This window comes from Alosa sapidissima, chromosome 12, assembly GCF_018492685.1.
Source record: "Alosa sapidissima isolate fAloSap1 chromosome 12, fAloSap1.pri, whole genome shotgun sequence".
In the NCBI taxonomy this organism is placed as follows: domain Eukaryota; kingdom Metazoa; phylum Chordata; class Actinopteri; order Clupeiformes; family Clupeidae; genus Alosa; species Alosa sapidissima.
Window position 1 is genome coordinate 18,070,253 of NC_055968.1, and position 13,747 is coordinate 18,083,999.

At 42.0% G+C, this 13,747-nt stretch overlaps 1 protein-coding gene across 2 annotated transcripts in view; it reads left to right on the plus strand.

The window, feature by feature from the left end:
* The first annotated feature begins 1,294 nt into the window (after window positions 1-1,294).
* The window catches only part of hs2st1b (heparan sulfate 2-O-sulfotransferase 1b), a 58,111-nt gene continuing 45,658 nt past the window's right edge, over window positions 1,295-13,747 (plus strand). Inside the window, exon 1 of one of the 2 annotated variants that reach the window (XM_042057322.1) lies at window positions 1,295-1,697. In XM_042057322.1, coding sequence (XP_041913256.1) covers window positions 1,574-1,697 — 124 coding nt within the window. In that variant the 5' untranslated portion in view covers window positions 1,295-1,573. The remainder of the gene's footprint in view (window positions 1,698-13,747) is intronic. The other variant, XM_042057323.1, reaches the window with a different exon arrangement.

Below are 13,747 nucleotides of genomic sequence, written 5' to 3' on the forward strand. Positions count from 1 at the left end.
CCATGTCTATCATCGTAGTAACCATCTCTGTATTATCTATTTTAACTATACATGATATTTTACATCACAACTTTTGCATTTTCATGCACTGGTAATTCCTTGGAATTGCATTTCTAGTTGGTTATATATGTTTGCTTCCCACCGGTCTCTGTAAAGCACTTTGGTTGATGCAAGTCATGTTTAAACATGCTATATAAATAAATCTGATTGATTGATTGATTGATGGCAGAGGTTATTAAATGATTCCTATAGTGCTGAGTGTACATGTGTATGTGGATAATAGTGCTGATGAGTATATATATTGTGTATGTGGATAATACAGTGTGATCTTTTTATTTTAAAAGTTGCAATTGATGAATAAAATCTTTTGAGAGGTGGATAAACTCTATTTCTGAAATTTAAGAGGTGGATAAACTGTGTTTATTTGCGTTTAGCCTCAACTACATCCCTGCTCGTCGGTGAATGACTGGAAGATCACTTAGAGCGTCGAATTACAGCCGTGGCGATATCCTTTACCATCCCAACTCCCACTCGTGTCATATGTAGGCTACAGCATGGAACAATATCATATAGACATGGAGATTCTGGCTGTTGTACCATCCTCTATAGCCTATGTTTATTTTTGGAAATCATGACATAAGAATTAAAAAAAGTAAAATTAGTCAATTTAAGGCATATTATATTTAATTCAAAGCTGAAATGTCCATGGGCATTGATGGTCAATTCTCTATTCAATTCAGACCTGTAACATTCTTAAAACGTTCTTAAAGTTCTTCTTTGGGCTAGAAAGTTTAGTCTCTTCAGTTCAGAGTGACTGGGGAAAATGTAGCCTAATGTCAAGATACATTGACACTGTTTTACTGGAACAAAAACGTTTTTCAGCATGGCATGAAATGGTCTAGGCCTACATTTTAGGGGTGTCAAAGATAAGCGGGGCTAGATCTGGCCTGCCAGGTTTCATACGGCCCCCACTAAGATGTTAGCCTAGAAATCTAGACGCGCCCCTAGCGGCAGCAAATTACATTTTAATGTGGGTCTGGTTCGTCAGGCTACTAAGATGTTGCTGATCATCCTGTTTTCTGACTGTGTATGGCTACGCTTGCCAAAGGCTGAATGTGAATCCATCAAAGACTTACCAAAGATGCATGGTTCGTCTTGTTGGTTCTACACACGTTTCTCCTCACTTTCTACTCCACACCTACAGGGGGCCGTTTTAAGTTTCTCCTAGATCGTCATTCCACTGAAAATGAGAGCTGGCTGTTGCCTGGCGCAGATAAACACTGACCGATAGGAGGGGCATGCACACAGGCGAGTGGAGACCGAGAGTGAGCAAGACGAGAGTCTTCTCCATCGACAGGGACAGAGATCAAGCACCCTGAACTGATTTGGGACTCTGAACTGAAATGCCAGCATTTGTCTCACCTATAACCGATTTAAAATTATATTGTCATATTTTGCAGGACAACACAGCGGCCGTAAATAGACGGTAACTGTAAATATAGTTTTGACTTGTCCTCAGTCGGTTTTTATCCTTTTGTATTCACGGCATGACATGTAATCATCTGGTAGTTTGATGGGGCTTCTAAGGATTATGATGCCGCCCAAGTTTCAGCTTTTGGCTGTTATGGCATTTGGAATTGCCATGATGTTTATCGAGAACCAAATCCAGAAACTGGAGGAATCTCGGACGAAGCTAGGTAAGTCATGCTCCTGACTGAAGACAACATTTTTTTTTAAATGTTGGTCACGTTTACAGCTTCTGTGTACAGGTCGCCAGCATAACTACCCATCGCTAGCCACGTTAGCGGGCTAGCTGCTCCAGCTGGCTAACTAACGTCACTGTTACATTTTCATCGAGACAACTGGCTTATTTTGTCATCAATATAGTGAGTAGCCATAGGTATGGCATATCACCAACAGCTTACTACTTCTCTCAGAGCAGTGTACTGTTAAAGCAGGGATGTTAAGTCAACATCACTGAAAGATTTGAGCAAAGCTAGCTATCTTGGCTAACTTAATCAGCTAACGTTAACAGCCTTACCACAGCTGCTTCACGTTGCAGTGGCAAACTCTGACTAACAGCAGTGAAATTGCTTTTCTTTTCAACCACTGGTAGCATAATAGCATCTAACGTTCCTAGCATGCGTAACGTTAATGGTTTGCATGCAGCTGGCCAGGTAACTTATGATAGCTGGTCAAGTTCAATTCATGGAACCAATCTGGCACTGAGGGTTTTTGATGTAGTGTTATGTAGCTAGATGCTAACTGGTAACGTTAGTGCAATTATGTGTAGCTGCTAGGTATATGCAAGTTAACGGTGCCATAGATCCCTTCAGTTTCCTCAGGATTCCTCAACCCGATTTACCGAGCTTTTCTGTACGAACATAACGTTAACTGCCGTGTGGTGGTATTTTTGGCTTTGTTTAGCGTGCCTAACAGACTTAAACACAACTAGGTAGGGAACGATAGTCTATCTATTTTACCAACAACACCTCGTGCTAGACCACATAGGACATAACATTAATCCAGGATGCAAAATACATTTGGATATGTAAACTATCAAGGCACCGAATGTCCCCCTCCTTCAAATGTAGCCTAATACTAGCATGGCTACCCTAGAATTCAGCTCGCACCCGAGTTTTCTCGGACTTCTTTTGCTATTTTGTAACGTTACAGTTAACACGTAGTTTACACAGCTGTTAATCTCTCTGAAGGCAGACTAACCGAATTTTCAGAGGGTTTTTATTTTTTTTATTTTTTTACACATCTCAAAACTATTTCTAGTTTTGTACATTCTACAGCCTCGGCTGTATGAAAGGCCACAGTGCTGTAATTTGAAATGGCTCGGCGTACCTGATAACATGAAGGGATTGCTTCTGAACTAAGAGAGGAGACACTGTCTTGTTTGTGCTTTCATTCTTTCGGATGTAACTGTTTCGTAATGGCTCACTTCCCACTGCCTCTAATGACCCGTGTGAGAGGAAAGTACTCGCGGCGCAGGTGCTGCGCATACAGCCGTGCAAAGCTGCTGAAACAAGCCCAGTCTGCCCAACGCAGAATAAATTGAACAGAGACTGGTCCGGTCAGGGTGATGATGTGGAATTCAGTGAGCACTTAACACAGTGGAAAACCTCATTAGGCACACCAGAGTTCTTGGAAGTCTGATTTCACTTGCGTTGGCTGTAATAAAAAGGAATGCAAGTAGTTTGGGCTTTTTTTTTTTGAGAGTGTTTGGGGTGTTGTCAGTGTCAGATGATGACCCACATGTTAACCTTTCAGCCTTAGTGACTCCAAAGAAATCTAACCCTATGGATTTAGTTGATTTACAAATCCTGACAGGTGGTAGGCCTATGTCCAGGTGGGGATTCACATTCAAACCTGACACTTAAGGGTCTTTTCTTCCTGCTCTTGTGGCCTAATGTTTCTTGGGTGCATCGTTAGGTTGTCTTTAGTTGATGCAACTAAATGGATGTGGACCACCAAGACCATTGGATGAGAGCATCAACATCTAAACATTTTTGCTGGTGACATACATTTCAGCACAAAAGGGTACACTGTTAGCCGCGTTGAGTCTTAATTGGAGTCCTCTTGTTCTAGATGTCTTTAGATGTAGATGCTTTGTTGGTTGATATCTGGTATGGTCTTATCTTTTATATAATTCTAAAATTAACGTGGGGCTCCTTCCTTAACTCCTCTGTATTCTGTCTTCCTCAAAGGAAAATATCGATGCAATGTAAATACAATTTAGCTAGGGCATGAACAGAACAGCTCTTACTTGCTGGCCTCAACTGTCAAGGCTTTAGGAAGACTTTTTTTGAATGCATTTTAGCCGACAGACAACACGCATCGCCAAGTTAAGTAGGCTATCCTTTTACTGAACTGTTTAAGTAGTCATGCATTAACATTATAGGTGAGATATGAATCTTGCATTCAGTAAGACCCAAGATAATTAGCTAAAAGTGATTAAGTGGAGCAGTTTATAGAAGGGGTCTGGGGTGATGGATGAGCACTGTGGTTCGCGAAACACGAGATGGATACTGAACGTAGGTTTGTTTAATAAGAGACGGAACAGACAACTCCCTTATATCCTGTTAACATTCTGTTGCCTGTCTGGACAAAAGAGGAATGAAACATTATAGTTATTTCTTTTTCAGATATACAGAAGAGATATTAAATTCTTAGTGCTATGGGTAGGGGATTTTCCACAGTGGCCAATCAACAAACCAAGCCCATTTACCATCGTTAGATACTTAACTGTTTAGGTATGTTACTTAGGTGCTCTCTAATTCAGTGTTTCCTCAGGTAATAAATTGGGCTAATCTGCAATTTAGAAAACAAATCGTATTGATCAGATGTAAATTCATGTAATGTTGGTTTATCCTACAGAATATTTGGAAGATTATAACACAATATGCTATACAATTCTTTTTGAAGGCCATGGTTCTTTTCAAACTGGACTATTGCAATGCATTGTTATCTAGCATACCTGCTGGTCATTTGAATGTTTATGTAATGTTTATTGGTGCCATTGTACTGTAAGTAGCTTTGAACAAAGATGTCTGCTAAGACCCATAAACATAATGTAAATTCAAGCAGAAGCTGCCATAATATGGTATAATATTCTGCAAGGTCCTTGTGTAAATGTTTATTTTTGTGATGCTATGAAGCCTCAGCGTCTAGGGGGGTGGGGGATGGGTGAGAGGCTTGCTCAAAGGGACACATCAAAGGTGTCCAAATACTGTCAAGCCTTTGTAGTCAAATGGGTCACATTAGAAAAAAATGTTTGGAGGACACATACAGTGTAAATATTTTGTCACTCTCTCTCTGAAATGATCATGCCATTGTTTATTAAAGTTTTAAGGGTGTATTTTAACATTAGATATGTTTGTTTTTTCCTATGCCTTTAGAGAGCTGATGTGAAAAGCTTTTATAAGAGATTGGTTCAAGCTATTACAACATAATGTTACCAGACCACATTCTCGAATTTAGGTGCTGAGGTGCTGTTGTGAAAGAGTCATGACCGTTGTCCACCCAAGGGTGAGGGCATTCTTGTTAGTAAGCAGCTGGCTCCCCTAGGACACACTGGGAAGAAGAGCAAGGAAGGGAAACAAACTTTAAGCCTAGAGACTTCAGGAGGAGACGGCCAGTGTGTGCTCCCTTTGTGCAGCATGTTTAACAGGGGACCTTGCTCTGATGACTCCTAAATAGAGTGATTTATTCCGTCTGTCAGTGGCCCGCCACCTTGCTGCTCCGTGCCTAGGTTGCAGTTATAAGGGGGAAATTTAAATGCTTGGACGAGAGAGCTGCTTTCTGCAGTGGGCAGGGACCGAACTGAAGGCCTTGTAATAAATACACCTGTCGTTGCTTTGTTCCCTTGTTTGGTATACGTGCCTTGCTGCATAACTTGTGAGGACCTCCTGAGAAGCAGTGTGCCACTGCCACCTTTTGTTCAATCTCACATAGTTTGACTTTGAGATGTAGGCTAGATAGACTTGTCTGTGTTTGTTATAAACAGACCTCCAGAGATGTCTTTGAGTAAGGGGAAAAAAGTACAAGTTTAGAGCCTGGCAAACAATTGCATTCAGGGTTATGTTCTTTATTATGATTTGTTTAAGGGGGCTTCATTTTACAGACCTGACAAAAAGACAGCAGATGTCCTACCATTGAAAATGACTTTAACGGAAATCTGTAATTATCTCTTTTAACTATGACTATAAACCTTTTGTAATCGCGTTCCAAGTGGTTATGATCCTTTATTAAGCATGTTAGGTTTCATTCTTGTCTTAGAGGTTTAGGTCTTGCGTACACAACTAGACTTCAAAGATAAAGTGTTTTGTTTGTGGTGGTTGTGATGTTTTATGAAAAACAAAACCCTAAGCAGAATTCAACCTTGACATTATTTCGGTTGGTCTTGCATCATGACTGTCTTTACACTCGGGATAAATCCTTGCACAGACTGCCATTTCTCCCTAGACACAGTTGCCTATTTTCTTCCCAATCTCTTTTCAGTCGCGGTCAGTGAACCACAGCGACCAGCGGATGGGTCACTGAGCCAGAATGCCTCACTGGCAGCCATAGGTGTGTGAGGAGTGGTACCCCATGCCCTCCACCCCTCCTCCTCTTCCAATTCAACCAGACTCCTCGTTCTTTCCATCCTCTTCACTAGTGCCTGAAGGGGAAGCATTCTTTTCTGGCTCTCTAGTTTGCACCAGCACTAAGGTGGGGGATGGGGAAGTGGAGAAGAACAGCAAAAAGATCCATTTTGCTGTCCTCTGCGATGTAACAAATGATGCTGTCGGTAAGCCTAAATGTGAAACCGGTTTAGTTTAGCCTTTAAATCTTCCTTGAGGAAGGAACCCAAAACTAGATCCTTTTTCTGTTATTATATCTTTGTTAACTGTATAGACCCAACAGGCTTTCATAGCAGTGACATTGCCTTATATTGTACGCCATTGACAGTCAGGGCAGGGCTGCGTGATTGAAAGTATTCCTCTCCGCAACTAATTCCATGACTTGGGTCAGAAGAGCAAGATGTTTTGTAGAGAAATATGAGGTAAGAGTGTGAGAGAGATTGTGAGAGTGAGAGGAGAGAGGAAGCAGTAAGTGAATCTTAATTGTGAATGGTGGGCCGTCAGGAGAGCTGTTTGGATTGTCTGGCCTGCGGTTACAGAGGCTCAACTCGAAAAAGGGACAGGCCATTTTGAACAGCAGGGTGCTGCCAGCTCACGGCACATGGTGCTGCACGCTAGCCACCCCTCAGGCTCGTCCATGATCGTGTCTTTTGTCCGGACAATCCAGATGCAATGCCACCACAGAAACAATGTCAGCGCGTTCTTATCTGACGAGGACAGGAGAGGAAAGCCACCGGGCAAGCTGTTGTCCTAAATGATCATAGTTGATGGGTTATTGATTCGGAATGATCTTTGGCGTTCTGATTTTTCTGCCCCCTGTCCCGTTGGTTCCTGTTTTTTCAGTTTGCAAGCAATCAAAGAATAATTTCAAAGTCGAAAGCAATTTCTTATTATGTTGGTACAAAGCCTGTGTGAATGTTTAGATAGCTCAGGCAGGACTAACCATGAGGACCTAGAAGTACTAATATTGAGCCATGGATGCCGAGATTCTGTCAAACGTCCTCACTTCTCACCTCCATCACACCCCCATCTCTCTTCCTCAGTCGAATCAATGGCTACATGCCGCAATGGGGCTTTTGTGCCAGTGATGGGGGACGACATGCGGATAAAATCCCGATTCGAAAAACTTCTTGACTTTTTAAAAATGTGACCCTTCATTTGTCACATATGCCAACGCGGCCAAGCGCCCCAATCGATCCTGCCCAAATCCCCTGTTATTAGTGGCATTAATCTGTCATTAATGTTGCCACAGTAGACTCAGTCACACTCGTTGTGATGGATGACCAGGCTTTTTGTGGATGGTGACCTCAATTATTTGCATCGAGTAAGGAAAGACAGATTTAGAATGGAAAGGCAAGCTGTATCTGCCTCTTGTGTCCTGTGCTTTAGTATTGTTCATAGACATTTATCATGTAGGCCTTTGTATAAGCTTCTTATCTGAAGCTTTTCACAAAACAGTGGATATGTAGCTTGTGTTAATTTTTTTTTTTTTCGCCTGAGCCGTGAAAACCTGTCCCTGATATAAGCCCAAAAATGACGAGGGCCGTTCTTTCTAAGGTGATACAAAAAACATTTCCTTGAATTCCCATACCGCTTTTAATCAAATTAATTTATTTATATGGGTCAGAAGCTGCCATGTTCTTGTTCACCAGCTACAGATATGGTGTTCATTCCATTGAACTTTTGCTGGTCCACTGTGAAACAAAGCATCTGCATTGAGTTTGCTGGCCCCTTCTCTCTCTTCCCCTGGTGCTGAGGACTTCTTGAAGAAGGCTGTGTGGTCTGAAGAGGATGGTGAAAGGGGGGAGTAGGAAACCCACTGGGACTGGTGTGGGAACAGTAGAACTTCTCAGTGCACCCTGGTTCCTTCCCATTGCTACTTTCCTTTAGTATAACACTAGGAAATGTTTCTCTTTTTTTCCCCCAACTCTTTTCTTATATGGGCTTAGATTCTCTTTGACAGCCAGCTAGTTTCCTTGGTGAAGGCGCTGGGAGAGAAGGGGATGTTTGAGGAAGAGATTGACAGCCGCCTCTCTGAACGCGGATAAGCTCTTGTTCTTTTGTGCACCTCGGCTCTCTGCCGGCTCTTATCACAAAGAGCCCAGCCTTTTTCTGCACAGCCTGGCAGTCGTCACTGATGAGGGTGCAAATCACGTTCATACACCCTCTAATTGCATGGTGCGACGACAGGGGAGGTGTTTAGCGAAAATGAGTTCCTCTCTTCACGGTTGTGTTATCCTCTCTCCATGGTGTGTGTTTTTAATGTACTCCAACCTGTCAAGCCAAGCCTAGGAGAGAAATGAATCGCTGATCATTTCAACACTCCTATTTTTTTTTTTTTTTGTTTGCTGTAGAACTCAGTGTTTTGTGCCAGTAATGACATAGACCATTTTAATCATACAGCCAATGCAATGTCCAGTTGCAGTCCAGTGCAATCATTGGTCAAAGGGTCATCCTTTGAAATGTATATTGAAATATCTAATAGCCTAACTAAAGAATAATACAGTGGATTTCACAAACTCAAAATTGGGATTGGGATACATTTTTAACTGCTTATAGAGCATCATGTGGAAATTCTTCCATTATGTGCTAATTAACACTCATTACGTCTGCGTATCTGCAAGGATAAATGTGTAGCCTTGTTCTCTCTTCCCGTCCGAACCCCCTCTGCTCCTCGGGCGCAGGCTGAGCTTGCGGCGCTAGATTGGCAGCATGTGTGTTAGTCAGTGCTGGGCAGTGGAGTGATGAATAGATTCCAGGCAGGAGGTGATTTATTTGACTGCAGCGCGTTGTACCTCCCTCAGTGTTTCTCTATTAATCTCCTCCCGGGAGCCTTGCCTTTTGTATTAATCATGCTAGGCTTTGATGAACGATCCACTCGAGCCGCGAAACGGTGCTGGACCAGTGTTATCCAGACCGCACACCGGGTTCGCATACTGGTGGGGTGAGTGCCTTCCTCCCGAAGGCTCTCCCCAGCGGTCTACTGACTCTGGCCCGCAGTCCGAAGTCTTGGCGGTGTAGACGCTAACTGATGAATCCGTCGGGCACAGCTGGCTGCTCAGAGCCAAGATGGTGGGATGAGTAATGTGGCTCATGTTACGAGGGGGGGGGCGGGGGGATTTCAGATGAGTTTTCTTTCTTTGGATGTGTTTACCTGCATTTTGTGTGTGCGAGTGTGTAATCGAGTTGAAATTCCATTTTAGAGGTCAAGGTACTGAACAACATGAAGTAACATGGTCAGTTTTGTTTGTGGCTGCAAGACCTGAGGCCCATGTTTGTTGGTCAGTAAACAAATAAAATATCAGACAATAGTTTGAAGACAGAAATGGATTAGCATTAATTTTTCCAAATTAAACTGGCGGAGTATGAACGTGTGCACAGAAAATGCACAGTTTCGGGCTGAGAAGATCCTCAATAATCTTGATTTGTGTTATGCCCTATGCTATGTGTTAGGCCCTACGCTACAGGGTGAGCTGATGGTGGTGTCTAGCTCTGAATGCTCACATGGCACACACACACAGAACTGTGCTTTGTCAGGTTATCCTTGTTAACTGTTGGTACCAAATCTGATGTATGCTGCAGTCTCCTCTAATGAAAACGGCTGCCCTTGTTCTGGCAGCAGCACAGGTGCTGGGGAAATTCAGGGCTTAAGTATCCTCACTGTCTTAGCTCTGCCTTAACTATCTGCTCAGTTACAGACCAGAAACCCTCAGCTGCCAGGTTTGAATCAGAGTTTGCCCTCTCTGTCAGCTGTTGAAGCATCTGACTAAAGTGATGAGGCTTATTTTGAACAGAGTTGCAAAAGCTTGCATTTTAAAATTTCAACCACTCTTATTACCAGTGCAGCTTACTTCCAAAAAGAGTCATACCGTGGTGGGCACCATGAAATTCATGAGAAGGCAATTTCAGATGAACACACAAGCTTGCATTCTAGAAAGAAAATACCCTACAATAGCCCTATAACAATCATTTGCTTGAGGGCTTAGTTACTGTTGAAACTCTTCAGTAAAGTTTTTTTCAGTAGCTGTATTATAACAGCACTATGGCCAGAGCCTTGAGTCTAATTATTTACCTGTATGCTAAATGGGAGATTAGCACGTTTGACCCCTAAAGTCCGGTTTGTTTGACCAGTGTGATCACTCTATACTGTACCCGGCCACGGTGCGCTTATCTGTGCCCGGGTCCGCTAGAGGAGGTGGACTCGGGCACGGCACGGTTGGGCTTATGATTGCACCTATGCGACGTTTCTAGAGCACAGCAGCTCAACTGTACCTGCGTACCGTTTGATAGTATGTAGTGTGAGTGCTGACTAGGGTTGCAAAATTCCGGGAATTTTCAAAGTTGGAAACTTTCCATGGGAATAAACTGGGAATTTTTAATATGGCAAGTTAGTCTATAACAGGGAACTTAAATGTAGTGGACAAAACCCTATCTTGCAGTCTAATATTAGTTAAAACAACCTGATTTAATGCAATTTCAGTCGAATTTCTACCCTGCACATATGTCAATCACATGCACACAGAAATCGGCATAGGCTGCTAGACACAAAAGAAACCTATGGTACGTTTATATGCATGGGGGAAAAATGTTCCAACCAATCAGATTTTGTTGTTAAGTGGTGTGGTGTATCTTGGGCAGTTCAGTATTGCTAGTTTAGCACACTAGTAAACCATAGGCAGAGAATGGGATTCCCGCTAGCATGCTAGCTAGCTTTGTATGCTAAGCTAAGCAAACATACAAATCATATTGCTTATTACGAAACAAAATGTTAATTTTTGTATATGAAACAGTTTGTATGAATTACCCAACATTCCCAGTAAATTCCCATTAATTCCCATAATTTCTTTTAATTCCATGATAGGGAATTTTGGAAATATTCCAAATTGGAAACTATCTTAACTTCCCATGGTAAGTTTCCGGAAATTTTCCGCCCCTTTGCAACCCTAGTGCTGACCAGGAATGGGAGAGAACCGTACACTGCGATCACACTGGTCAAACGAGCTGGACTTTGAGGGTACAGTACGGATGGCATAGTGTGAGTATGCCCTAAGGCATTGTATCAAAAAGCTGTGGGAAATCTCTTGAATCAAGCATGTGGAGGTCTACATTTCTTTGCCATGTTGGTATTTTTTATTGATTGTCTGACAACATGTCAGATAGGATTTGGGTCGCACCTCAGAAGTCCCAAAGTCTTTTTGTTGTACTAATTTCATACTGTTCTTGTAGTATGACTAGGGTTGGGCACCGAAACGCGGTTCTAATGTGGCACCGGTGCCGACGCAAATGGTAGTAACTGCATCGAAAACAACATGGATTTCGGTGCCTCATTTCGGTGCTTAAATAGCGTTTTTTTTATTTTATTTTTTTATACGAGGCATCACTGCATGTCATGCACAATCTCTAACGTCTTGCTCTGATAGCAACACATCCAGATACAGTTAGCTAACATAAACACTGGATGCACCACATTGGCGAGTGGACAGTGTTTGACAGCTTGCGTGAGCCCAAGTAGCTTACTTAAGCGATATCGTGAGCTCCTGTCAAAATCTAGCAGTGGGCCTAACTACATACAAGCAAAAGGCTATGAAACAACATCAACAGTAGCCTATACGTTACACAATATCCTTGCTAATGCGCTAACTGGCATTTATTTAAAATGTTATCAGCAAAGTTGTAAGGTGAAAACTTTATTTCACGGTGTGTTTTAAACAACATAATGGCATGATATTAATCTTTCATGTGCATGAGGCCCATATAGCATCACAATGAATATGAAGATCATGTTAAAAGTTAGCTGACAAAAACATAAATATGTAGGTTACATACCTGATGTCACTGAGCTGTCAAAGAGGCTACGAAACCATCTCCGTATGTTATCGCTAATTAAACTCAGCTGACTGGTGTTAGCGCATAGCCATAGTTGCTGTTAAAATGCCTACTAGGCTAGTGCTGGGAATCTAAACACTTCCACACCGACATGTAGCCTAATAAGTTAAAAACTATTGCGTGTTATGGGTTAAGACATGAAATTTCTTGAAGCATTTGGGAACACACTGAATTAACTGGAAAGTAGAGTCCCTGTTAGATTAGCTTGCTTGCAAATGCCGTTGTCCATGACCTGGCAGTTATATGGCAAGCGGTTTTAACATGCCTTATGGCAAACTGCCTACACTGGGTAAACTTGAAAGCGAGCTTACCATTGTGTGTGCATGCATGGCAAGCTGTTTTAACATTTAAATGTAGGCCTGTTATTCGTAGGAGCAATGAGATATTGATAGCAAATTGAATATAATAGTTCAATTTCATGTTCAAATTTGTCTTCTCTATAATAAAAAAAAAGCAATTCATGCTTTAGCCTAGACCATTTTAATTTAAAACATTTTAAAAACAAAGTAGCGGTTCAGGCACCGTTTCGGCACCGGCACCGTTTTAAAAGTATTGATTTAAGCACCGGTATCGGATAAAACCCAAACGATACCCAACCCTAAGTATGACGCAGGTTGCTAGTCTCATTTTAAATGCATTTTGCTTTGCATCAGGCCATCCTTAAAAATATTTTTTGTTTGCCGTAACCCGACCGACCCTGTCAATTTAGAACCGACCCAAATGAAAAATTGAAAAAAAAAAAAATATATTGACCTACCTACCGACCCATTTTTTTTATTTATTTTTTGGCTGTTACTGCAAACAAGAATATTTTTAAGGATGGCCTCACTGTGAGAAATTGAAAAATGATTTTGACACAGTAACATGACCAGATTTCAGTTAATCTTTCCTGATGTGATGAAATCCTACAGTCTGCACTGGCACTTGGTCAACATCCACTAGGGTAACCGCATTACCGCAACACCGCGGCCATGTGAAGCCTACCGCAGATCTGAGCTCGTCACAAGTCATAACCGCAACAAAAAAAAAATCTGTGAAACATTGGCCTGCACATGTGTGTAATGTTGTGATGTGTTATGTGAGGAACCATCTTATGACATGGATTCAAAACTTATCATCAAAAGATGAAGCAAAGCCGACCTTTCGCGTGTGTGTTGGGGAGCGCAATGTTCCAACGTTCCATTTGTGTTTACTGTATTTTGTGAGAGTAGGGGAGAACCAGCACAATCGTAACACTTTTCTATTCTCTCCGTTCAAACTCGAGTTACACAAAGATGATAGACTTGAAAGCTGTGAAATTTGCCCAGAAAGGAGTCATACATGTTTACTCCATGAAAGTTGAAACAGAATTAAAAAATATATTCTAGTTTGTTAATAAGTTGTAACAGTTCTAAAATCGTGATAGCCTTGTTGATAAACTGCTTCTTTCTTATTTCTTTCATGTCTAAAGCATTTGGTCCAGTGACCGTAAAGCAGGGTAGTGGTCTGTAGGTTTTCTTCAGCTTATGGTGGAAAAAAAAATCAGTGCTGGGGTTCTGACTGCCTGCAGAAGGAACAGTTATGCATATGTTCTTTCCAGAGAGGGTCCCTTAATGGCGTAGAGGTAGCCTAACCTACATATGTTGCATGCATCAAAGTTTGTCCTATGCAGGAATATGCATTTTGGTCCTCTCAAGCCAACAGCAGACCGTGTGCTGATGATGCACGGGGTGGGATTTGGGGTGGGGGTG